At 34.1% G+C, this 25,207-nt stretch overlaps 2 protein-coding genes across 2 annotated transcripts; one reads left to right on the forward strand and one right to left on the reverse strand.

Moving 5' to 3' along the window:
• Positions 1-1,131: 1,131 nt before the first annotated feature.
• Positions 1,132-10,470, reverse strand: LOC133174352 (high-affinity choline transporter 1-like). The gene is made up of 9 exons (XM_061309460.1): positions 10,289-10,470; positions 9,701-9,808; positions 8,317-8,472; positions 7,817-7,965; positions 6,481-6,606; positions 5,801-5,954; positions 5,517-5,624; positions 5,325-5,431; positions 1,132-5,142 (listed from the first exon to the last, which is right to left on the reverse strand). Exons 1-9 carry the CDS (start codon positions 10,461-10,463, stop codon positions 4,633-4,635), a joined length of 1,593 nt encoding a protein of 530 aa, XP_061165444.1. The 5' UTR covers positions 10,464-10,470; the 3' UTR covers positions 1,132-4,632.
• A 7,714-nt stretch (positions 10,471-18,184) lies between these two features.
• On the forward strand, positions 18,185-19,501 carry LOC133174394 (histone PARylation factor 1-like). Its single transcript, XM_061309525.1, has one exon. The coding sequence runs from the start codon at positions 18,185-18,187 to the stop codon at positions 19,451-19,453; it is 1,269 nt and encodes a 422-aa protein (XP_061165509.1). The 3' UTR covers positions 19,454-19,501.
• Positions 19,502-25,207: the final 5,706 nt, after the last annotated feature.

Here is a 25,207-nt window from a genome sequence, read left to right on the forward strand (position 1 = left end):
GCTAGGGCTTTCATACTTCACATATGTAAACCTTGTGACAAGACCTTCCTTTGGATACCAACAATTTTGACCCTTTGATGTAGCATTTTGACCTACTTCTGAAAAACTTTTACCTTGGTCACAACTTTTGAATGATTGGTGCTTCAACTTTCATATTTCACAAGTCTATTCCTTGTGAGAAGGCCTTTCCTTTGGCACCATTAATTTGACCTTGATGTTTGACTTACTTTTAAAAAACTTTAACCTTTTCCATATCTATTTAATTTTGCTGCTAGGGTTTTACAAATTTCACAAGTATATTCCTCGAGACAAGACCTTACTTTAGGTACCAACATATTTGATTTGCATTTGAGAAAGTTTAACCTTTCCTATAAGCTGCCATATGGGGGAATCAGTGTTTCACATACACATCTTGTTTAAACTTGCTCTCTCACCTACCTTTTAATTAAGTATGTGTGATCTGAACAAACCTGAATCTTTATTACAAATGAATGCTTGCAATGATATATACACTGTACATACGACATAACGTTGACTTTTATTGGCATCCCACAAGAATAGACTTGTATCTGTAATACACTATATGTATTTTGACTTTTGTATTCTCTTTCTGTGGCTACAATTCAGGAAATGGAATTTTAAAAGACTTGAAATTACACCTGGGCAGGATGAAAATACTTGTATACAAGGAAATAATCACACCCTTCTTATCTTCGCCCATGTCACCGGATCGGTTGATTAAGTGGGTTAATTTAAAAGGGGCGAATTCGAAGAAAACAGAATGATCTCTGTAACATAACTGTGTATAAATGAATTTAAGACTGGGCAAAATTGTTTGCAGGTGTGCAAGGACAAAAAAAAAACACTGGGTGAAAATATCCTTGTAGACAGTACAAAGAACACCACTGAGTGAAAACATTCCTGTATATAGTACAAATCAGTAACCTTCTTTGCTTTCTTGCTATTAAATTGTGTTGTTCCTTGCAAAAGCAGAACTGTAGAACTACCATCAATTCATAATTTTATTATAAAATTTCACACCTGTATGTAAAACATAGTAGTTACAAATGAATAAAAAATAACACATAAATATACATATTAACATGTACAAGCCAATAAATATGCCTGTACATGTTTACTTTTTTTTTAAATGCAAACCAAAGACTAGGTCTTTAAAAAAATTAAATCAAGTCCACAAAAAATAACAATAATTCAAATTCTGTAAAAAGAAAATAATAATAATGTCCTGTAACTTAATAAAATTCTGTATCAAAAAATAATGTACCATAATTTGGCAGTATTTCTTCTTTGACTCACAAACAGCTCTAAATCTGCAATTTCACTGCATCAATAAACAAGAGGCATCGGGCCTTGACAGTCACCTGAGTATCATGAGATTCTTAAGTTATGACTTCTTAAGCCCATCTGGAAATTTGGTCTCATGTGAAAAAAGAAACAGTTTGGTGAAGACTGCAATCATTATCCTACTCATTCAGCTTGTCTCCTCGATGTACAGGAGTAAAGAAAATAAATAATAAATTTCTTATATTACTTACTTAGTCCTAAACTGGGCTTTGATCCCTAATCCTAGGGAAACTGAATTTTATAGATTTGTAGACGACTAGTTGCTCACTTAAACTTGCAAACAATCTGCCTGCTAGATTCCATGAGTAAAGAAGATTTTCAAAGGAGTAATGTAATCTAATACAAGAAGAACTTGGTCCAATCTCCCCAGGAAGGCAGAGACTTGAAATTCAAATTATTAGTTCCCTTTTATCCATAGATGCTATATACCAAAGGGTCAAAATTGGTTCGTTCATTCCTCTTCCTCTAAAGAGATTCAGGGAATGTTCAAAAGTTTATGGACAATGCACATTGATCAACAAAAAAAGATAGCAATAGGTCACCTGATTGACTCAGGTGAGCTAAAAATTCAAAAATAGATATGTATACTCTTCATTCTGTGACACTAAGAACCAAATTTAACAATTTTCTCTAATACTTATTTACCACTGATTTCCTTACTTCTACGACTTTAATGATGTCAATGTAGTCACTAAGCTGTCAAATGACAATCTTCACTGAATTCATTCCTAAAGAGTTGCAATATGCTTGTATTATCAGAATCAACAGGGAAAATGTTATATTTTTTAAAGGTAATTTCAGCCAATCACATTGCAGAAAAGTATTTGTTGTACAAGATTTTTAGACTAAATATATAACAATATATAACTTGATGCTAGTATCCTTTTTAACTACATGAAACACCCCTGTAATAAATCCTAGAAATTAAGTGACACTGAGAACACTAAGAAACAATAAAAATACAAAATCTTAATCCTCCCTGATATGTATTTTTCTAGATAAATAAGTTACCTGTATCACTTAATAGTTTTCAAAAGTTTACATTACATCATAACATGACTACAATTGCTGCATTGTTAAATAAAAATAACTAAATAACTGGCATATAATAATTGCAAAAACAGAACACATTGTTGTCCACATTATACATATTAGGCTTATACAATGTACATAAAATAGCCTGACACAAAATTTAAGCTTCCACTTTCTATTTAAAGTAAAATAACAAAATAAAATAAGTTATCTAAAACCTGATCTTGTCTAAATGATGATATCCTATGAGCATAATTGACTATTAGGCCAAGTCTGATCTTCAAAAGTTACTCAGTTATAAATTGTGGTATGGACAAGAATTATACACTGCAATTCCAGTGACCATGACTTTGGCAAAGTGACCGTATTGCAAGATTGTCAGTGTTACACAGCCTCTGGTCACAAACAACTCTTTTTCTAAGCTTAATCTTAAGCTACAGAGCTACAGCCAAGGCAGACTTCTAAAACTTTTGATTTTGACCTTTTAAAAAATTCCCGAGTCAGGGTCAAGACACAAGAGATCTTTATTTCAAGTACATGTATATGTTTTTCTATTACTGTTTTATCCATTTCAGTGTTGAACAATAGTTTAATATGCTTGTGCCCAGTGACCTTGAACTCATCCAAATGACCTTGGTCAAGAGACACCTCTGGTCACAAGCTACCTTTTCATTATTAATGAGCTTCTAAAGTTTCACTGATCTGAAAGTTAAGTCATCCCTTAAATCAGACCAAACAAACCAAAAATGCTGCAGTAGATGCTAGCAAGATCCCTGATTGCTTAATGGCCATAGGTGTCTCATAAAGGTCTAAATGTTCAGTCTTCCACTGGTTATTGTTGGCACCCAGACATAAGTGAAATATTCTCAGATGGATATACAGCAAACAAAGAAAACAAATCAAGTGACTTAAACAAGAGGCCCATGGGCCACAACGCTAACCTGAGTCAATATGGCCTTGTTGTTCTTTGTAAGCAGATTTTCCTCCTATATATTCATATGTAAAGTTTTGATTGTCTGTCATGATTTCACCAAACTTGAACCTACACTACCTGAGGATGATTCCATATCAATATGACTAATTGTGGCTTTGTTGTTCTTGAGAAGATTTTTAAAGATTTTTCCTATATATTCCTATGTAAAACTTTGATCCCCCATTGTGGCCCCACCCTACCCTAGGGGATCATGATTTGAGCAAACTTGAATCTACACTACCTGAGGATGATTCCATATCAATATGACTAATGGTGGCTTTGTTGTTCTTGAGAAGAAGATTTTTAAAGATTTTTCATATATATTCCTATGTAAAACTTTGATCCCCCATTGTGGCCCAACCCTACCCCAGGGGGTCATGATTTGAACAAACTTGAATCTACACTATGTAATGAAGGTTTCAAATAAGTTTCAATTTTTCTAGCCCAATGGTTCTTGAGAAGAAGATTTTTAAAAGATGACACCAAATGTTCACCAATTCTTAATTATCTCCCCTTGGAAGAGGGTGTGGCCCTTCATTTGAACAAACTTGAACCCCCTTCACCTAAGGATGCTTTGTGTCAAGTTTGGTTGAAATTGGCCCAGTGGTTCTGGAGAAGAAGTTGAAAATGTGAAAAGTTTATAGACAGACGGACGGACGGACAGACAGACAGCCGGACAGATGGACTACAGACAAAATGTGATCAGAAAAGCTCACTTGAGCTTTCAGCTCAGGTGAGCTAAAAACTATAGGTGTCTTTTTCTGGCGATACTCCACTATGTATTGCAGTAAGTATAAAAGCTGTACTTTGAAAGTTACTCAAGCTATCCAATCACATAAAAGTGTTGACAGACTCACAGATGGACAGCTCAATAGATAGGCAGGCAGGCAGACAGACAACTAGACAGACAGATAGACACAGTGATTACTACCGAGCCTGCTATCTTGATTCATATCTTTAATGAGTACCCATCTTTTATACAGTCTCAGAAGTACCAAGACTACTACTTATTTACCATGTTTACCACAAAAGTGGTATTGTATACAGGGGAAATTTTTTTATTTTTGCCCCTTTTGCCCTAGACACAAGTGGGCGAATTTATGACGGGGCGAATTCAAAGAAGACAGTATAATTACTTAAACAGAACTGTGACTGGGCAAATTTAAAATGAGGCAAAATTGTTTGCAAGTGTGAAAGGGCAAAAATAACAGAGGGAAAAAATATTCCTGTATACAGTAACCATTTTTATCTACCGAGTACACTCAGCTGGGCAATGAGATGAGTGGGTGGCTGGAGGTACAACTTCCTCCTACATGGTGAGTGTGTGAGTTACCTTCCCCTTCCACTTGTACTGTGTACTTATTATCCTGAGACTTCTTACACAAATACTTTCTTATTAGGTCTGCCAATAAAGACACTATTACCACAGTAATCAAGGAAACAATCATGGCAAACGTTCTAAATGGAAACTGTTGTCCTGAGTTCACATTGTAGAATGGGTACTCTATAAATGGCTGCCAGTCTAACAAGACTTCCCCTGCTCCCATTCTAAGAATAGTTCCTAAAAGGAATCCAGTGATGGATCCATAAACATTGGTCCACTTAATGAAAACAGCACAGAACAGCTGAGGTAGAACAATCACAAACACAATGTCTGCTGCTAGAACAAATAATCCGTAAACAATGGGTACAAACAGAGACACCAGCGTAGCAAGGGATCCCACGAAGAAGATGGAGATGGTCTGTACCCAGAGTGTTTCTGTGTCATGGGCCTAAAACACAACAGAGGTATTGTAAACAGCATCAAAAGTCATGCAATATAAATATTTGTACAACTAACGGGACATAACTCCACTCACAACATTAACACATATCTTTTATATAAAATAAGAATTTAGAATAGATTGTATATTTGACTGTTGATAATGATAATCATCCCTCCATCATATCTGACCTTTTTCCTGATTATTCTTTTGTAAATGTTGTTAGTGAACATAGAACTGGAGCCCAGAATGGAGCTGTCCATGGAGGACATAACAGCAGCCGAGATGGCTCCCAAGCCTGGAAATGAAAACTCGTTAAATTCAGCTATGTTACTTAAAAATAAATCTCGAAACAATGATTCCCGTTGTAAAGGAAACTATACCTAGGACAGCCACCCATCTTGGTGTGAATTCATGCAGAACATATGGCAGTGTCATGCTGGATTGGTTCATTGTCATAGGAGAGGCTCCTAGACTGGTGTTGGTCCAATCTACAAAAAACATGAATTTGAAACACATGGTGGTTCATGTGATGTTCAATACCCATTCATACATTCAACATTTTATCAGTAACTACAGTGTAAAAATCTACCATACAATGACAATATACATTTAAGCTCATTTTGCCTCTGTCTATATTCTTGCTCACATCAATCATGTGGCCTACCTGCACTGGTTGCCACTGCCCCTATGAGAACAGAAGGAATTGCTAGGACAACTGCACTGAAGGCGCCAGCTACAGAGAGAATCTGAGCTTGTCTACTACTGCGGACAGACAGGACTCGCTGGAAGTAAGCCTGCCATGGAATGGTTCCAAAAATCTAAGAAAATCAGAGAGAAATCTGCCAATACATGTATATAATCTTGCTTTCTCAGTGAAGTTTGTATGCTTTACTTTGATCTCAAACTCAATGACATCACAAATATAACTGAGTTGAATCTAGAGCCCAATGTTATTTATGTCCAGTGTCTACAGTCAGTCACACTTGAAATATATATATGCATACAGGTGGAAATTGTACTATTTATGTCTATATCCATGCCTACAGATTAATTAATATAAAATTGTAGAAATTATTTCTTAACCAATATCAAATAAATAAAGGTTATTAATTTTAAATACATAGTTGAATATCATACAAATGATAAGAAAGTTCAAATGAGCTCTTTGCTTATATTTACTGAGCAAGTAAAAAATTCTCAATATTTTCTCTTCCAGTATTCACAAAATGTCAAAATCAACATCTACATCTAATCAACAATCAACATGTACATTTAAATCTCATTCCATGATTTTCCTGTGAAAATATCTTTCTGTAAGTGACATGTAACACAAAAATGACTTACCATGGCAATGAACAAGTCAATCCAAGGACTGGTCATATCGACATCAAACTGTCCAATCCAGGTGTCTGTAGTGTCAGTGATGCTTCCTACATTCTCATTGGTCAGAACAAAAGGTAAACTTAAACCCTACAAAACAATGTAAATTTTAATGGCTTCCTAAATATGCTGAAAGATCCATGTAAATAGGGTGGTGAAAATAAATGCTACATCACTGTTAAGTCAACATAAAATCACATCATGTTGACGGTGCAACCGTAAGGGCGAGTGCAGATACCTTTCAGTTTTAATTTAGATCAGGCTCATCAAACCGCAATTGACATTTGCTACGTCTGGACTCTGACGTCATATGACGTCGATTGTATGTTGCATTACCAAAACGAAGTCTGACCAGTGCTAATTTTAATCAAGAATGTTTGATCTATTATTATCTGCTATATATCCATTAAGTCAAGGTGATTTTATTTTTTTGGCGAATTTTTTATGCTACCACGAGAACGTAGTTTGCAGCGTGATGCAATTCGCTAAGCATTATGGGACCACAGGTAACTGCGGAAAAAAATTTATTTTGATCAATGTGTAAAGTCCGAATTTTCTCTTCGCCCAGGCGTTGCTTTAAGAGCTCGCAGTAACGAGCAGCGCTTTGCGCCGCTCGCTGCGCTCGCTATTATATAATACTCAGAATACAACTGTGTATTACAACACAGATTTAGATTTAATGTAAAATTCAATATATAGAGGATATTCAATGTTTTGTAGATGAATATGGAATTTATTTCACAAGTGGGACAGGATTTTTTTTATATTTTTATGAGTGCAAAGCATGAGTGAAACTATAAAAAGATCCTGATTCACGAGTAAAATAAATTGCATATTCATCTACAAAACATTGAATTTTCTGTTTATTACATTTCTTAGATTTTCCCTTTGCCTCTGTCTTTTCGTAACACAGTGTCATAGGCTGTGATGTCATAGTTGAGAGGTTGAGATGTCATAGCTAAGCAATTGCAAGATTGAAAAACGTTGTAAACATGGATTTTTAACAACATATTTGAAAAAACTTTGGTAGTATAACTATTAGTCCCTGTTAGGATGGTTCATAACTCTATCTTATAACAGGCCAGGGATTTTTTTAAAAAAAACACTTTTCGTGAAGGGAAAGAAATTTGTAAGTTTTGCCACACTTCTGATATTCTCACAGTGTGAGAATACCATTTTGATATCCTTTCACACTATGTCAGAATATCACTTTTATTTGATAAATAAAATACAGTATTTCCCTGTTCAAAATGTAATAAAAATTTTAAACCAGATAACTCCATATTTCCTGCACACATACCAAGCCAGTGATGATGAAGATAAGCTGAACGATATCTGTGTAGGCTACAGAGATCATCTGACCAAACATAGTGTAACAAACAGTGGCAGCTGAGGAGCTCAGAATGGCTAGACTGAGGGGAATGTTCACAATCACACTCAGGCTTGTACCTGTCAACACAATAAAGGCACTTATTAAATAAGGGTCAAAAAACAAATTAGAAAACATTCTCTCTCTCATTGAACTTGTTCATTTGTAACAAAGATAACATAAGAGTTAACACATCTTATCACTGCATATATACAGTAAAACTTGTCTAATCCAGACACCAATGGTTCCAAAGAAACTGGCCGATTAGAAAACATTCTGGATTAGACAATATTTTAAACAACTGAATTTACTACAAGGGACTTTAAGTTTACACTGTATTAGGCAAGATTTCAGAACACACAATATTCGGGTTAGACAAGTTTCACTGTATTTGCTAGCACATGTTTCACCATTTTTATGATGACACCTACCCAGAGCTACAAGGATGGAAGCAGTCCAAAACACATCACCACACAGCGTGGCAAAATACACCAGAACCACCACTACATCTCCAGATTTCTCCTGAATAGGGTCCAGCATGGTCAGATATTGATGTTCTCGCATTGGACGAGCAAATATTATTCCACCTACATGTATCAGAGATATTTAATTAAAATTACAAAGACATTACAATGTGCATGGCAACAAATTAATAAACAAGGGCACCATAAAGCAGAGCAACCCCTTACAAAAGAGCATGCTGATCCTGATATAAATTATCACCCAAGTGTGAAACTTTCGTTACAAACACTCACTCACCCACAAACACACAAGTGCGGTACTCTATCTCCTCCAACTTTGATGTGAGGAAACAAAAATGTTTTTCATTTATCTATCTTGTTATATATAAAAAATACACCAATGAGCCTGATTATAAACTGTACATTGGCAAATAATCAAGATGGTTTTAATTTCGAGATTCATCATTTTTCCGCGAATTTAAACCCATAGTGAAAGCAATCATTAGTTTTTAAAAACGTTTAAATGCTTTAAATTAATTTCTTGCAGCGTGAAATTAAAACCATCGCAATTGGTACTTTTTGAGAAATCGTGAAATTTCAACACCATGGAATTAAAACGACTTACAGATGTTCAGATGAGTTAGATATTTCTCCAGTCTTCACATGGCTCTAAGCCTGGTAAAGAATCTGTAGCTTACTAGAATCATACAACATAAGGATGCCCTATGTAATATTTGACTATTTGTAGCCTTGCTGTTTTGAAGAAAAAACACTTTGATAGACTTCCTTTATAATATTCTACCAGTATATAAAGCTTGACTCCTTATTGTCACACAATTCCACCACCCACAATGTGGGGGTCAAGATTTAATCAGACTTAAGCTACACAACATGGAGATACTTGTAAATGACCCTAATTATAATCCCATCTTTTTGAGAAGAATATTTTTTTTCCTTCATATTCCTTCTGTGGCCCCAACCTTGCACTTAGGGCATAATTTGAACAAATTAAATCTCTGCTACATTGAGAAGCCTTAATCTTAATAAGCATTGTTTTCTTCAGGTCTTATTAGTATTTTCTTAAAGAATAATGTTATAAAATCCCACACCATTTCTACTTTTCTATTTTTATTTATTAATAACTTGAATATGCTTTACCTACGAATACTCTATGGCATGTTTATTTTGAAATTGACTCAGTGTTTCTTGAGAAGAAGAGGAAAATGTTTGAAGTTAAGACACTGATGACAAACAGATCAAACAGAAGGAATGAAGACAGACAAACTTGGATCACTAAATCTTTCTGAAGCCTTTGGTTCAGATTAATTAATATCAGTAAGTTATACTTAATTACCTGTGATTAGTCCGAGGAAGATCCCAAAAGGCGCCAGGGTCCACACCATGCCTGATGATGCAATAGACTCCGCTGTTCCATTAATGTACCCACCTCCTACTGTTGTGGCTGTTAAAGCACAATAAAGTACAATAAAGATTGTGTTTCACAATGAATTGTCTGTTATGTTGCCAATCTAGAATCTAGTCAATGCAACAATACAACTTCCACAGTATCAGGCAGCAACTTTTTCTGGAATAAATCTATTTACATCATTAAAAATTCCAATGATGTGCAATAAATTGAATCAATATTCCATGAAGAATTCTGTAAATTAACTAGCTAACTTAAGACTGGCTGGCCTTTAGGTTGTTTCCAAATTACATGTATTTCAGTTTAAAAACATGGACCTTCTTTGTAACCCAATCAATATCCTGTGATTTTTAATTTGGACATATGTTTAATATCTGTATAATTATACACTGCAAAAAGATGACTGCATAGTAATTTGTCAAAATCTGGCCACACAGTGATGAGGGATTCAAATTTTACATAGAGAGGAAAAATCTTTAAAAATCTTAAAAAAATGTTTGTATTATTATTTTATACCTGTCATGGTAAAAATTCCTACAATTACATTAATATCTCTCCCAGCTACAATAGCTTCCTCCATTCTAGACGTCCCTGTGGCCTTCTTTTTTAGTCTAGCCGCCAAAATTCCAACAGTTATAATGATCAGGTAGAATAATAAGAGTACCACCAAACCCACCACATTCACTGCCATGTTTCTAGTTCTGCAAATAAAATAGAAGAAAACAAGGTGTGTTTGTAAAACACTGATGCCCCCATATGGCAGCTCACGACGAAGGTTAAAGTTTACCAAATACAATCTGCCATTAAGTCATATGCTGACTGACGTTTTTCATACTAATCGTTGGGCCATTATTTACACACTGAATTGTCAACAGATTTTTCCGTTGTTTCCCAGTCATAACATGGAGCACACGGTGGCTGTGATCGGTCGGCAGGGGATGCTCACTCCTCAATGGCACCTGATCTAACCTCTGATGTTTTTGGAGGTCCATGTTTGCTCTGCTCTAGATTTGTATTATTTTAATGGACTTTAAGCTTGAAAACTGTTCATTATCTCCATAGTTCATGCAAGTCAAACTCCCAAGGTCAAGGTAAACAAATCAACATTGTTGGTACCAGGGATGGGGTCAATTACTTTAAAAAGTAATTAATTAAATTACAATTACTTTGACTTTTTCTTCAATTAAATTACAATTAAATTACAGGCTTTCTAAGACATGTAATTAATTAAATTACAATTACTTTGCAAAAGTAATTAATTAAATTACAAATTACATTTTTAATTTTTTGAAAATTTTTATAATCCTTGTCAGTGAATATACAGAACATCATTTATTTGTATATAACCTCAGCCTCTGCACAAACAGTACAAGAAATTATATGCTATAGGCATTGTGTATCTTTCTGGTTTAATTAAATTTTATAACATTATTTACAAAACGATAAGAATCTCCTTAAAGAACTATCCGAGATCAGTTTGATGCAGTTTCCACCACACAAAACCTACATGTACACAAATTGCATGGCTTATGATATTTGATTAAAAGTGAGTATTTTAATAGAGTGAAATGAGTCGAAACTGTAACCCCTCAAATTAAATATTTCCTTTGAAGGTAACCTTAACATCCTAAATTGCTATTTATGTTGAACAATTTTACTTCATAAATCAGAATTGGACGGATGGAAAATTCATTCATAAAAATCTGTTTAGATGTTAAAATAATTATCAAATTGAAAGGTTTTTTTTTTCTAAAGCTAGCAGAGCATTTTAAATTGAAATAATTATCTTCATTGGCTTTGTCTTCTAAATCATGGAATGAATATCTCTTTAGAGGAGTTGATTTGTTTTGATTGCAATTTAAAGCTGTGATCTGGAGGGCAATTATCTCTTCCCAACAAGAGAGAACTTAATTAATGACACACACCTTCTTTTTCTTTATTATTGATCAAACAACAAAGATTGAAATATAATAAATGTGTGTTTCATAGCTGAATAGACCTAAGATAAGTGGTTCAAAATTCATATTTATAAACATCTTGGTACCCAATGGAAGGTCTTGTAACAAGGAATACACACGTGAAATATGAAAGCCCTAGAACCAACTGTTCAAGAGTTATTGCAAAAGTTAAAGTTTTACAAAAGTAGGTTAAACTCCAAGGTCAAAATATTATAAATGTTGGTGCCCAAGGGAAGGTCTTGTCACAAAGAATAAACATGTAAAATATGAAAGCCCTAGTATCAACCATTCAAGCATTGTGGCCAAGGTTAAAGTTTTTCAAAAGTAAGTCAAATGCAAAGATCAAGATCAAATGGTCAAAATTGTTGGTACCCTAGATAAGGCCTTATCACAATGAATATATGTGTGAAATATGAAAGCCCTAGCACCAACCATTCAAAAGTTATGGCCAAGGTTTAAGTTTTTGTAAAGTGGGTCAAACTCTAAGGTCAAGGTCAAGAGGTCAAAAATATTTGTATCCAAGGAAAGGTTCTTGTCACAAGGAAAGCACACGTGAAGCATGAAAGCCCTAGTGCCAACCATTCAAAAGTTATGGCTAAGGTTAAAGCGTGGTAAAATTTTGCAAAAGTGGGTCAAACTCCAAGGTCAAGAGGTCATATATGTTGGAACCTAAAGAAAGATCTTGTCACAAGGAATACACATGTGAAATTTGAAAGCCACAGCTCCAACCAATCAAAAGTTTTGGCCAAGGTTAAAGTTTTTACAGACAAACATAAAGACAGATACACTGACAGACAACTAGACAGACAAATAGACAGGGCAGAAAATATATGCTTCCAAATCTTTGATTACAGGGGCATAAAAATGTGAATGACAATATCTGACTGTTCCACAGAGTAACTTTTATGCATGTAGCAGGAAATTGTTTTTGTTCACAGTCTGATCTTTTAGTATGTGTCCTAGCTTCATTTGTTTGGACAGTAACTGTTGTTGACATGTACATAGAGTATTTATAAATAAAGTGTTAATTTTAGGCATATTGTCAAAATATTCAATGCTTTCCTACTCAAGTTCAATTGGTTGAGCTGCACAATGTTTTATCACACAACTAAGTTTGCATATGTAACAAAACAAGCTATAATTCTGAGAATTTGTGTCCCTTGCTTAAGGAAAAAGAAGAGAGTGAAATAATTGGAAAAATTTTGCAAGTGGAAAAAGAAACCTTGACCTTTCAGCTTTTGGCCTTACAGTCAATATGATTCTTTTTAAAGTTAAAGAAATTCATGACAAAAAGTTTCATTGCACAAGCTTACAGAAAAACTAAAATTATTATCTGAAAATATATTTCTGACCTTGACCTTGGACCTTTGGGTTTTTATAAGGCCATGGGGAGTTGTGATATAAAATTTCACTGCAAAATCTCAAAGTATTTTTAATACAGAGTGTAATATTTTGGAAAAAAGTGTTACACAAGTGTATGAATTTATGACCTTGATCTCTGACCTTTTGACCTCAAAATCCATAGGATTCTTCTTTAGGCCATAAGGAGTTGTGATATATAATATAATTTCATTGCAAAAGCTCAAAAACTTTTTAAGATATTGTCCAGAAATGAAAGTGTTTCACACAAACAGAATGTATGAATTTAAGATCTTTTGACCTCAAAATCTAGAGGAGACTACTTTACAACATAGGGAGTTAAAATATTAAATTTTATTGTAGAAAACTCAAAGAAAACTAAAATTATCATCTAAAAACTGTGATTTGTAATGTTACTAATGTATGATTTTTAACCTTGACCTTTGACCTTTTGACTTTAGAAACAAAAGCGATCTTCTTTCAACCATAAGGTGTTGTGATTTAAAATTTCATTACAAAAGCTCTGTTAAAGACTTTAAAAGATATTGCTTGTGGACTAAAGTGTAACACACAAACAGAATGCAGGGATTTTTTTACCCCTTGATTCCAGGGGTCGGGGCCGTCAAGATTGGGAAAAATAGCGATATTTGGTTGAAATTGGGAAAAATATCTTCATACAAATAAATAAGAAAAAACAAAAATCAAATATTTAATCATTCTTCTTATTTTTTATAGTATGAAGCTGGCTTAAACCAGCTTTAGTGATATGAAATAATAGCGGCTGTTGAAGTTCAGAAGCTAAAAAATGGCAAAGCCGCAGGGTATGTAAATGAACATATTTATACGTTGTCATCTTTTTTACCTTTATGTAAGAAGTTCTTTAAAATAACATTTGATAGTGGGTTTGTTCCAAATGAGTGGTTAATCGGTATTGTTTGACCAATTTATAAGAATAGGAGCGATTCAACCCAGCCAGAAAATTACCGTCCTAGGCAAACTGGAGAGACTGACATGATGAACGTTTATTTTTTAGACAACGATCCTGACTTTAATTTTTAAACATCGATCCCGCTTTAAAAAGTACGCATGCAAACATCCATAGTATTCCGAGTAACTTCTCGGAAGTCCTCGGATGGCTCGTAGATCGCACACAGAGAACATAAACACCTTTTTGTCATTGTTTTATTTAATAATTTACAACTTAATACTTTTTTTTTCATATTGGGAATTTTTAGGTATGATTTTGGGAAAAACATGCACTTTTCAGCATTGGGAATGGGGCCGAATTTCGGCCCCGGAGAGACCCTAAAAAAATCCCTGGAATGAATGAATTTATGACTTGACCTTGAACCTTTTGACCTAAATATCAATAGGTGTCTTCTTTACGCCATAGAGAGTGTTGATATAAAATTTCATTGCAAAAGCTTCTTGAGATGTCATCCAGAAACAAAAGTGTTATACACAGACAGAATGTATGAATTTATTACCTTAACCTTTGACCTTTTGACCTAAAGAATGAATAGGGGTCTTTTAAAGGTCATAGGGAGTGGTGATATTAAATTTCATTGCAAAAGCTTAAAGGCTTCTCAAGATATCACATGGAAACAAGTGTCACACTATGTGTGAATTTATGACCTTGACCTTTGACCTTTTGACTTCAAAATCAATTGGGGTGTTCTTTAGACCATGAGGAATATTTCATTGCAAAAACTCGAAGTATTCTTGAGATATCGCCTGAAAATGAAAGTTACATACAGAAATGCAGCTAGATAGACAGACAAATGGACACACAGACCCAAATATACCCCCCACTTTCAGTGAAAGCTGGGGACAAAAATCTATAAAACCAAACACTTACCAGTGAAATTATTTCATCAGATAAAAAGGCACAGAGATTGATAAATGCTCCCATCTCATGTATATCTCATGTACATTATACTCATGTAAAGATTATTTAGCACTGCCTTCACTGTACAGGTAAATAATTCAAACTCCTGGGAGCAAGCCCTTCAGCTAAGGCCATTGTCCTCATATTTAGAGCTTAGTTTCAAGGTTAAAAACATCCAATAAAAAAGCATTAAATATACAAGAGGTAGTAAATTTAAGATACAGAAAGAAAACATTTAAAAATTTTAAGAGGCCCATGGACCACAACACTCACCTGACTCACTATGCCCTGCTGTTTTTCTCCCTAAAAATTCCTATGTAAAACTTTGATCACCAATTGTGGTCCCACCCTATCCCCCCCCCCTTAGGGGTCATGATTTGAAACTTGAATCTACACTACTTGAGGATGCTTCCATATAAATAAGACTAGACATGGCTCCACTGTTCTTGAAAATATTTTTACATTGTTTTAAAGATTTTTTGCCCCTATATATTCCTATGTAAAACTTTGATCCCTAATTGTGGCCCTCCCTAGCTCCTGGGGGTCAAGGTTTGAACAAACTTGAATTTACACTATGTTATGAGGCTTTCACATCAATCTGATTAAAATCGGATCCTTTGATCCGCTCACATAGACACAAGGATCTGTAGAAACCCCATTCAGGGTCATTTCCTGGTGACCTTTCAATTATCCAATCAAATGTTTGCTTCAAAGAATTTAGAAGTATCTCGGAATTCAGATACAGAAGTAAAAGCCCCGATGATACACGAACGGAAAATGGATGACCTGGTTTCCGTAGCCTGTCAAAAAAACGACCACAGTCTTTTCTGTACAGAAATATATTTAGTATTTGCTTTTACCTTGTTATTTAGCTCTTTGTTTTGTACAAAACGATAAGATCTTCTCTACAGCTACTTTCACTTCTACATTCATTTTCCCGAATGTCGCTTAAGTACGATCTCTCTGATTAGTCAAAATTTTAATGAATATTTTTATTATCTATGTGAGCGGATCAAAGGATCTGATTTTAATCAGATTGCTTTCACATCAGTTTCATCTTTTTTTTTTCTTTATTATCTTAATGTTACCTGAAGATCAATTATCTTTGAAAAATAATTCAAATTTTATTATGTACATGAACTGAGGATCTAATATTAACTATAGTAAAATTGGTCTTTTTCCCTTCTGGTTAATTGACCCTGTACAACAATTTTACTTATGGAGGGATTCTTGTCTGGTTTTTGACTAGATGAAATATTCAAAGAATATTTTCTTATATGTCTTATAACAGATGTAAGGAATTACACATATTTTTTCTTTCCTCAACATAATTGTACAACTTTAAATAGAAATTGAGTTTGAAATTTAGCAGGGACTATATTATTGGAGGAATGGCCGTGTATGAAAATATCTCCTCTTCTGCTTCGATCTCAAAATTACCATAGAACAATGAATTTAGATCAAACTTTTAAACAACTCAGAGACTTAAAGAAAAATTCAAATTTAGGTAAAATTAAATAAATACTAATAATGGACTTACATTTTAAAATATATCAAATAAATATGATTTTCCAAACAAACTACAATTTGGTTAGCTTTTAAAAGCTTCCAATCTAAGTATAGATTTGAGTAAACTATCAATTAAAAGTGGTTTTTTTTTTTCTCTCTCTCTCTTAGTAAATTATGGTGAAAACTTGTTTTTGTATCATTTTGTGTCTTTATATGACTACTTTACCATATGTGAAAATAAGAAAAATTTAAATATACGACTCATACAAAGATAACTAATATATCCTAAAAATTTAAGAAAATAGAGGAAATTCGAATTTAGCCAATATCTTTTTTTGTCAATTTGGTAGTATCATCTGATAGACCCAATATGAAAATATCTTTATATGCAAAAAGAAAACATTTAATCTTCTGAAATAGAAGTAGGCAGCACATGATTGTCAACAGTAATTTTTATTCTTAATGTCGAGGAAAAAGATAATGACCTTGACCCTGACCTTGCTTCAAAAATAGAACGGTCAAATTTAATCTAATTGATACCATCACTTAGTTCTAATGTCTTCTAACTTGAATCTATGAAAATTTCATTAATTTTTTTAAATACAAGAAATATGAGAAGAACCCTTCTATCAAACTCTGACCTCTTCCAAAATGGCCTGATGGAAGCTATTATATGATACATTTTTTTGTAAAGGTCTAAGCAACTTCCATGATAAATGAGTTATTTTAAAAACATTTTAACATAAGAGTGAAAATAGCTTCTCTTATCAACGACCTTGACCTTGAATAAATGACCCTGACGAATGATGCTTATAATATCAACTGAACAACTTTTGAGTTCCTTGAAGTTTTTTTTTTATTTATCTATTTTATTGTTTTATCGAATTTGTCATAAATTCACGATCTACAGACTACATTATCAAAGAATTTTTAAAATTGACAAAACCTGTACACACTTTTTATGCAAAGCAGTCTGTATTTGTCAGGTACTTCTGCCAAGTATTGCCCACAATCATCATACTGATTATATTGGCAAGTGTGGTGCACATGATATGCCGAAATTGAAACTTTAGAAGGTTTAAATGGCCTACAATGTAATAGTTCTCCTATAGCATGTTTAGGGTAAGAAGGCGGTCACCTGAGACCTAAAGGTGTCAGGTGTTTTCGGTGAGACAATGGTATGCCAGCCTTAACAACGTACAAATAGCAGAATACCTGTAAATGGCATTAGACGGGAAGAAAAACACCGACTCTTTTTCCACCGTCCACGTGTTGTTCAGCTGTTTACAATACAGTAGTCAATGCATTTTTAAATCACTAAAAACCGAAAAGACAAGCTTCATCGCAATGATCAATGCCCTCGAAGTATAAGTATCTCCTTATTAAAAACGTTTAAAAGTTGGAACAAATATGGGGTCGCCATATGACAAACATTCTTACATAAATAAATATAATTTCTATTCTGATTTTTTTTAATTCTTAAAGACGATTTGACTTTGAACCACGCCCGATCAAAATACTGAATTTGCATTTCAAATAAAAATTAAGGTTATAGTGAATAAGAAATAATTGCAAATTAGGAAAAAAAATATGTTTACGTTTTTATTTCCAATATCACTTTTTAAGAATAAATTCACCGTACAGAATGAACATCACGCATTTTGGCGTCCAAACGGGTAATGAGACATTCCATTGAATATGGCGTCAAAGAAGCCGTGCAAATATGGAGGGAAATGTTACAGGAGAAATCCTCAGCATTTACGGGAATATAGTCATCCGAGTGATGAGCAACAGTCTGAACAAGAAAACATCAAAAGGAAAAAAGTGACTGACGAGAATGACACAGAGTCAGAGCCGAAGAAAACAAAAGGCAATGATACAAAAACTGTTGTTCAACAATCTGACCCGCTCTCGTCAGAGAAAAGTACACACGAAGAAGAGCAAAAAGTAGTAAATGAAACAACTGACAGTTCTAGCGGAATTGACAGTGAAGAAGGGGAAGAGGAAGATATTCCCTCTCCTGCTAATGTCAGGGATAACATCAAACAAAAATACCTCATGGATATGCCTGAAGATTTCTACCAGTTTTGGGAATTCTGCAAAAAGCAAAATGGATCTCACCCGGAGAATGCTATGAAATCTCTGCTAGGTTGGACACTGGTTGGACCATATGATATTTTGGCAGGGAAACACAAAGGAGTTAACAAAAACAAGAAAGGGAGACGACCAAAGTTTCTATTACATTACCGTTATTACTATGATCCACCAGAATTTATGACAGTTGTCAAAGGAGATAAAGATACGCAGTTCCATATAGGATATTTCAGAGATGAACCATCAGAAATGCCAGTTTTTGTTGCAGTGAACCAGGCAAAAGACTCCTGTAAAATTACCCCAAAAGGAGAGAACATCTTTGGTGCTGTTAAAAACATCATAGATGAAGAACTGAAATCTGCTGATCAAGACCAAAAGAAAAAACTAAAAGATTTTCAGAACCAATTAATTGACTTTGCCAAGTCCAGAAAACTTTGTTTGGACCTTCAGAGTAATGAAATGAAAAAGCGAAACAAAAAGGTTGTTTGTAAAACATTTCATGGAGCTGGAATAGTAGTTCCTGTAGACAAAAATGAGGTTGGGTATCGACCAGTTCCAGAAACACCTGCTGACTTGAAAAAAATGTTTAAGAAAGTTGTTGAAAGCAAAAGCAAGGAAGAAAGAGACAAGAATATGGACCCAATCCAGGAACTCATCACTTTAGTACAGTTTGCAAATGATGAATGTGATTATGGAGAAGGCCTTGAGCTTGGCATGGATCTATTCTCATTCGGAGGTGAAGTTCTGCATCCCCTTATCCAGCATTTACTTCCCCTTGCATATCAGCTTCTTGGACGGTTTGAATTCAAAGACATAATTGAACTGCATTTGAAAAACAGGTCACATAATGTAAATAATGAATTAGAGATGTGAGATAGGTCTATATTGTTGTAAATGTTCTGTATTCTATAGTTAATAAATTTTGAGCAAGTTCAAAGTTGTAACTTTTATTGGTTAAAAGGGTTCATAAAGTACTGAACAGGTGGAATAGAGAGTCAGTTTAGTGAACATTTGAAATGTATGCATGCCAAGGTAAAGTTCGAGAAATACGGAGACATGGATGATAAAAATTTTAAATGAACTTCTCTAGAACTTCTTATGAGTAAAAACTGGCTTTAATGAACTATGGTGCTTCTGCCTGCTCCTCATTCAGCAGATGCCTTACTCTGGCTTTGGGGACCCTAATCAATTTGATTCCAGAGTATTTAATTATTTCTTTGCAAAATTTGTAAGTTACTAGGGATAGGTATCGCCAAAAATTTTGTATTGCAATATATCGCAATTTTTCTCAAAAATATCATATTTTTACACATGAATTTTACTTTTGATTTTTAATTAATTTTCATTATTTTTCTAACAAATATAGTGTGAAAACATAACTTCACTTTTTTCATTTTTATCTATATATAATTTAATTCTGGTTATAACATGGTATTTGATTGGATAAAAAATTTACTTTATATCGTATAAATTGGGCTGCCTACGTCACAATGACTTGCGTCAAGAACGTTTCGATCTGCCTGACGTTACTTTTAAATTATGTACAATTTGAAGTCATTTTTAAGGCCAATCATCTTTTTTTTTCTTACACTAAATGAATGAAAATTAAATTATAAGGAATGAAATTAATAGCTACCCAATTTATAAACGGCTTCGTGGTTTATAAAGCGTAAACTTCCCAACCCACTTTTAATATACCATATAAATTGGGTAGCTATTAAATTCATTCCTTAAATATATTAATAAAGCATGTTTGGATGCTATGATGCCTTTGTTTTACTGTTTTACAACATTTTTTATAATTCCTGTAACTGTACTTAGAAAGTTTGAACAAACAAGAGGCCCATGGGCCACAACGCTCACCTGAGTAACTGGTCTTGCTGTGTTTCACCTGATTTTCCAACTTGTAGTACCTATTGTGGCCCCACCCTATCCCCAGGGGTCATGATTTAAATAATATAGAATCTACACTACCCCAGGATGCTTCCACATAAGTTTCTGCTTTTCTGGGCCAGTGGTTCTTGAAAAGAAGATTTTTAAAGATTTTTATGCCCCCGGATCGAAAGATCCCGGGGGTATATTGTTTTTGTCCTGTCTGTCTGTTTGTCTGTTTATCTGTTTGTTTGTCTGTTTGTCCGTTTGTCTGTCTGTCTGTTGTCAACTTTAACCTTGCCCATAACTTTTGATTGGTTGGAGCTATGACTTTCATATTTCACATGTGTATTCCTTGTGACAAGACCTTTCTTTGGGTACCATCATATTTGACCTTTTGACCTTGACCTTGGAGTTTGACCCACTTTTGCAAAATTTTATGAGACTTTAACCTTGGCCATAACTTCTGAACAGTTGGAGCTTGGGGTTTCAATCTTCATATGTGTATTCTTTGTGACAAGGCCTCCTTTTGGATACCAACAACTTTGACCTTTTGACCTTGACCTTGGACTTGACCTACTTTTGAAAAACTTTAACCTTGGCCACAACCTTTGAACAGTTGGTGCTTAGGGTTTCAAACTTCACATGTGTATTTCTTGTGACAAGACCTTCCTCTGGATATCAACCACTTTGACCCTTTTGACCTTGACCTAGGAGTTTGACTTACTTTTGAAAAACTTTAACCTTGGCTATAACTTTTGAATGGTTGGAGCTAGGGCTTTCATACTTCACATATGTAATCCTTGTGACAAGACCTTCCTTTGAATACCAACGACTTTGACCTTTTGACCTTGACCTAGGAGTTTGACCTACTTTTGAAAAACTTTAACCTTGGCCATAACTTTTGAATGGTTGATGCTAGGGCTTTCATACTTCACATATGTAATCCTTGTGACAAGACCTTCCTTTGGATACCAACCACTTTGACCCTTTGACCTTGACCTAGGAGTTTGACCTACTTTTGAAAAACTTTAACCTTGGCCATAACTTTTGAATGGTTGGTGCTAGGGCTTTCATACTTCACATATGTAATCCTTGTGACAAGATCTGCCTTTGGATACCAACCACTTTGACCTTGACCTTGACATTTGACTTTTATTTTAAAAACTTTAACCTTCACCATAACTTTTGAACAGTTGTATCTAGGTCTTTCAAATTTCACAGGTGTTTTCCTCGAGACAAGATCTTTCTTTGGGTATCAACATTTTTTATCTTTTGGCCTGGATTTTGACTTGCATTTGAGAAACTTTAACCTTCGACATAAGCTGCCATACGGGGGCATCAGTGTTTCACAAACACATCTTGTTTCTACATATTTCAATGTAAAATTTGGATTCCCTATTGTGGCCCCGCCCTACCCCTGGGGGTCACGATTTGAACAATTTAGAATCTACACTACCCCAGTATGCTTCCACATAAGTTTCTGCTTTTCTGGCCCAGTGGTTCTTGAGAAGAAATTTTTTAAAGATTGTTCCAATATATTTCAATGTAAAACATGGATTCCCTATTGTGGCCCCACACTACTCCCGGGGTCATGATTTGAACAATTTAGAATCTACACTACCCCAGGATGCTCCCACTTAAGTTTCTGCTTTTCTGGCCCAGTGGTTCTTGAAAAGAAGATTTTTAAAGATTTTTTCTACATATTTCAATGTAAAAACTTGGATTCCCTATTATAGGCCAGCCCTACCCCCAGGGGTCATGATTTGAATAATTTAGAATCTACACTACCCCAGGATGCTTCCACATAAGTTTCAGCTTTTCTGGCCCAGTGGTTCTTGAGAAGAAGACTTTTTAAAGATTGTTCCTATATATTTCAATGTAAAACTTGGATTCCCCATTGTGGCCCCGCCCTACCCCTGGGGGTCATGATTTGAATAATTTAGAATCTACACTACCCCAGGATGCCTCCAAATAAGTTTCAGCTTTCTGGCCCAGTGGTTCTTGAGAAGATTTTTTAATGACCCCACCCTATTTTTGTCTTTTCTTGATTATCTCCCCTTGGAAGGAGGCTTGGCCCTTCATTTTAAAAATTTAAACTCCCCTTCACCAAAGGATGCTTTGTACCAAGTTTGGTTAAAATTGGCCCAGTGGTTCTTCAGAAGAATCTGAAAATGTGAAAAGTTTATAGACGGACGGACGGACAACAGGTGATCAGAAAAGCTCACTTGAGCTTTCAGCTCATGCAGGTGAGCTTAAAAATTAATTAAGTACATTAAGAATTAAAAAGTACATACTAAATACCGGTATTTTAGTCTCTGTATCATGATACATATCGCGCAAATAAAAAATCACGATATACTGGTATATCGATAAATCGCACATTCCTACAAGTTACATTCCCAATTGTGTTTGAGTACATTTTTGAACATATACTTATAAGTAGGGATGTCAATTTTGTCAATAATTCATATTCGAATATTCAATGAAAGTATTCGAATATGTTCGAATATTCGATAAAATAAAAAAAATCTGTTTTATTTTAAATATGCATCATCCTACTTTAATGAAAGGTTTAGCGTAGGTATAGTTATATTGTAAATAAAATTGTATGAAGACTTATTTAGGTGTACAATAAGAAATTCCATTTGATATTTGTCAATGTTTAAAATAAATAATTGATTTAAATGTAGAGAGGTATAATTTTAACGAATGAAACTGTATATATAGTAGCTCCAACTGAGGAACCAGTCGTCTTACCAAAGGCAAGGTAGTCGTAACGACATACTGTTCAGATTTCAATACTCGTAATAAATTACAATTATTTGCCTAATAAGAGATATGATTATAAGAAGGTTTTCATTTTGTTGTCCTCTATTCTAGATCCGATCGTATTTAACTTATGAAAACTATGAAAGTACGTTTTGTATTATACATAAAGCATCATTGTACATTGTAAGTTATAAGTATATATGTACAAATGATGTTTGCTACATGTATTCAATCTGATATTTGGAAGACTGACTGGGCACATGAATGTATATTTCCAGGTACTTTAATAATGTACATCATTTATTTAGGGGAGAAACTCTACTCATCAGCAATGATGTTTTTCAGTTCAGATTGAAAACAATAGAATAAACTTTAGTAGTAAATAAACATGCATGCCCTTTTCTCCCACTTTATATTATTGTCAAGTTAAAATGCCATTTCTGTCACCCCCAACCACCCCAAGGGTATGCATTTTAATTGTAAATTAAGTTTCTTTTTGAAAATCATAAGCTTTAAAGCAACATTTTGTAAAGAGTAAACAGGGATTGTGAACCCAATCATTTTTTTCTGAATTGCCAACATTGTGATAGAGGGCTCTTTGTTATAGTCATACATACCATACTAGTATGTGAATTGCCAACATTGTGATAGAGGGCTCTTTGTTATCGTCATACAAACCATATAGTATGTCACATTTTTTGAGTAGGAAAAACTTCATAACTTGAGGGAATGGGGTAATTCCATTACGACTCGCTCATGGCCATATACAATTGTACACTAATATAATACTATAATGTTTTCTGGTATATTTCTGAAGATTTCTCTCTCTCTCTTCCTTTTTTCTCAAGTTAAAAGGGAATTTATTAAAGTTTGAACTTTTCCCCTCACTTTTTTAAATACGTGTACCTGGTGGCTGTGGCAATATGTCACTGAAAATGAAAATCATAATTACATGTACGTCAACTGACACTTAGTCACTTGGACAGATATATCTTCTTTGAGTATATCATCAGTAGGGCTGTGTATTGAGAAAAATATTTCAGTACGATACGATATTTTATACAGCGATATGCGATATATTGGATTCTTTAACAAGTCTATCAAAAAAGTCTTGTAAATCATTTATTGCATAAATTTGATAAAAACTGAGTGTTTTATTACCAAATTGGAAGTTCATGTCTCACTGTCTTTACAAAGTACACTTCAAATTCAAACTTATAATGACTGTGAAACTAACATGTTAAAATAATGTTGTCTTTGTATTTTTAATAGTTATTTAAGATGTGCTATCTCCTTAATGTTTATTTCATTATTGATTAGTTTTAATTCAAAACAGTTAAATATAACCTTTGGTAACTGAAATTTCCAACTTTTTCACAGAATTGTAAGAAAAACTGCCTGCCCGATACGTATTGGAAGTTATTTTTTCGATACATTCCAGAATATCGATACGTATCGATTAATCGATATATTGACACAGCCCTAATCATCAGTACTTGATTCGCATTCCATGTAAATTGTTTAATTACTGTATCATAAACAGATGAGTGTGCATGTAATAAAATCATGTCAACCTTAGTACAAAGACGTTAGTGTCTTCGCCATTCCTAAATGTTTGATGAACGGTACATTTCCTACGCTGATTGATCAGATATACTCTAATTTTACAGAAATGATTAAGACAGTCTGCTTACACTTACATGTAACTCATTAATTAATCTTCAACTAGACGATTTAATTTGACTCTCATCAAAATACCCTTGCATGTCCAACTGAATTCCCTTGGGACAAGAGGATTTTCTCATTATCGAGTATTATTTGATACCCAAAGCTGTACAATAAATAAAAAAAATGTGTCTTTTCTTGATGCAACATTTTTGAATAAGATTATTGCCATACTCTTGCATACATATCTACGGATTACTTTTTTTAAGTTTTCTTTTTTCTTAAATATTAATAACCTTAATAAAAAGTCACAGTGAC

Source organism: Saccostrea echinata, unplaced genomic scaffold, assembly GCF_033153115.1.
Source record: "Saccostrea echinata isolate AGI-Se365-2 ecotype Australia unplaced genomic scaffold, CSIRO_AGI_Sech_v1 ptg000057l, whole genome shotgun sequence".
Taxonomy (NCBI): domain Eukaryota; kingdom Metazoa; phylum Mollusca; class Bivalvia; order Ostreida; family Ostreidae; genus Saccostrea; species Saccostrea echinata.

Coding starts and splice junctions, on each gene's coding strand:
- LOC133174352 (XM_061309460.1), bottom strand. CDS start 10,463: ATGGCAGTGAATGTGGTGGGTTTGGTGGTACTCTTATTATTCTACCTG. Junction 5,955..6,480: donor TTGACTTGTTCATTGCCATG/GTAAGTCATTTT, acceptor TGATTTTCTTAG/ATTTTTGGAACCATTCCATG. Junction 5,143..5,324: donor AAAGAATAATCAGGAAAAAG/GTCAGATATGAT, acceptor GTTGTGTTTTAG/GCCCATGACACAGAAACACT.
- LOC133174394 (XM_061309525.1), top strand. CDS start 18,185: ATGGCGTCAAAGAAGCCGTGCAAATATGGAGGGAAATGTTACAGGAGA.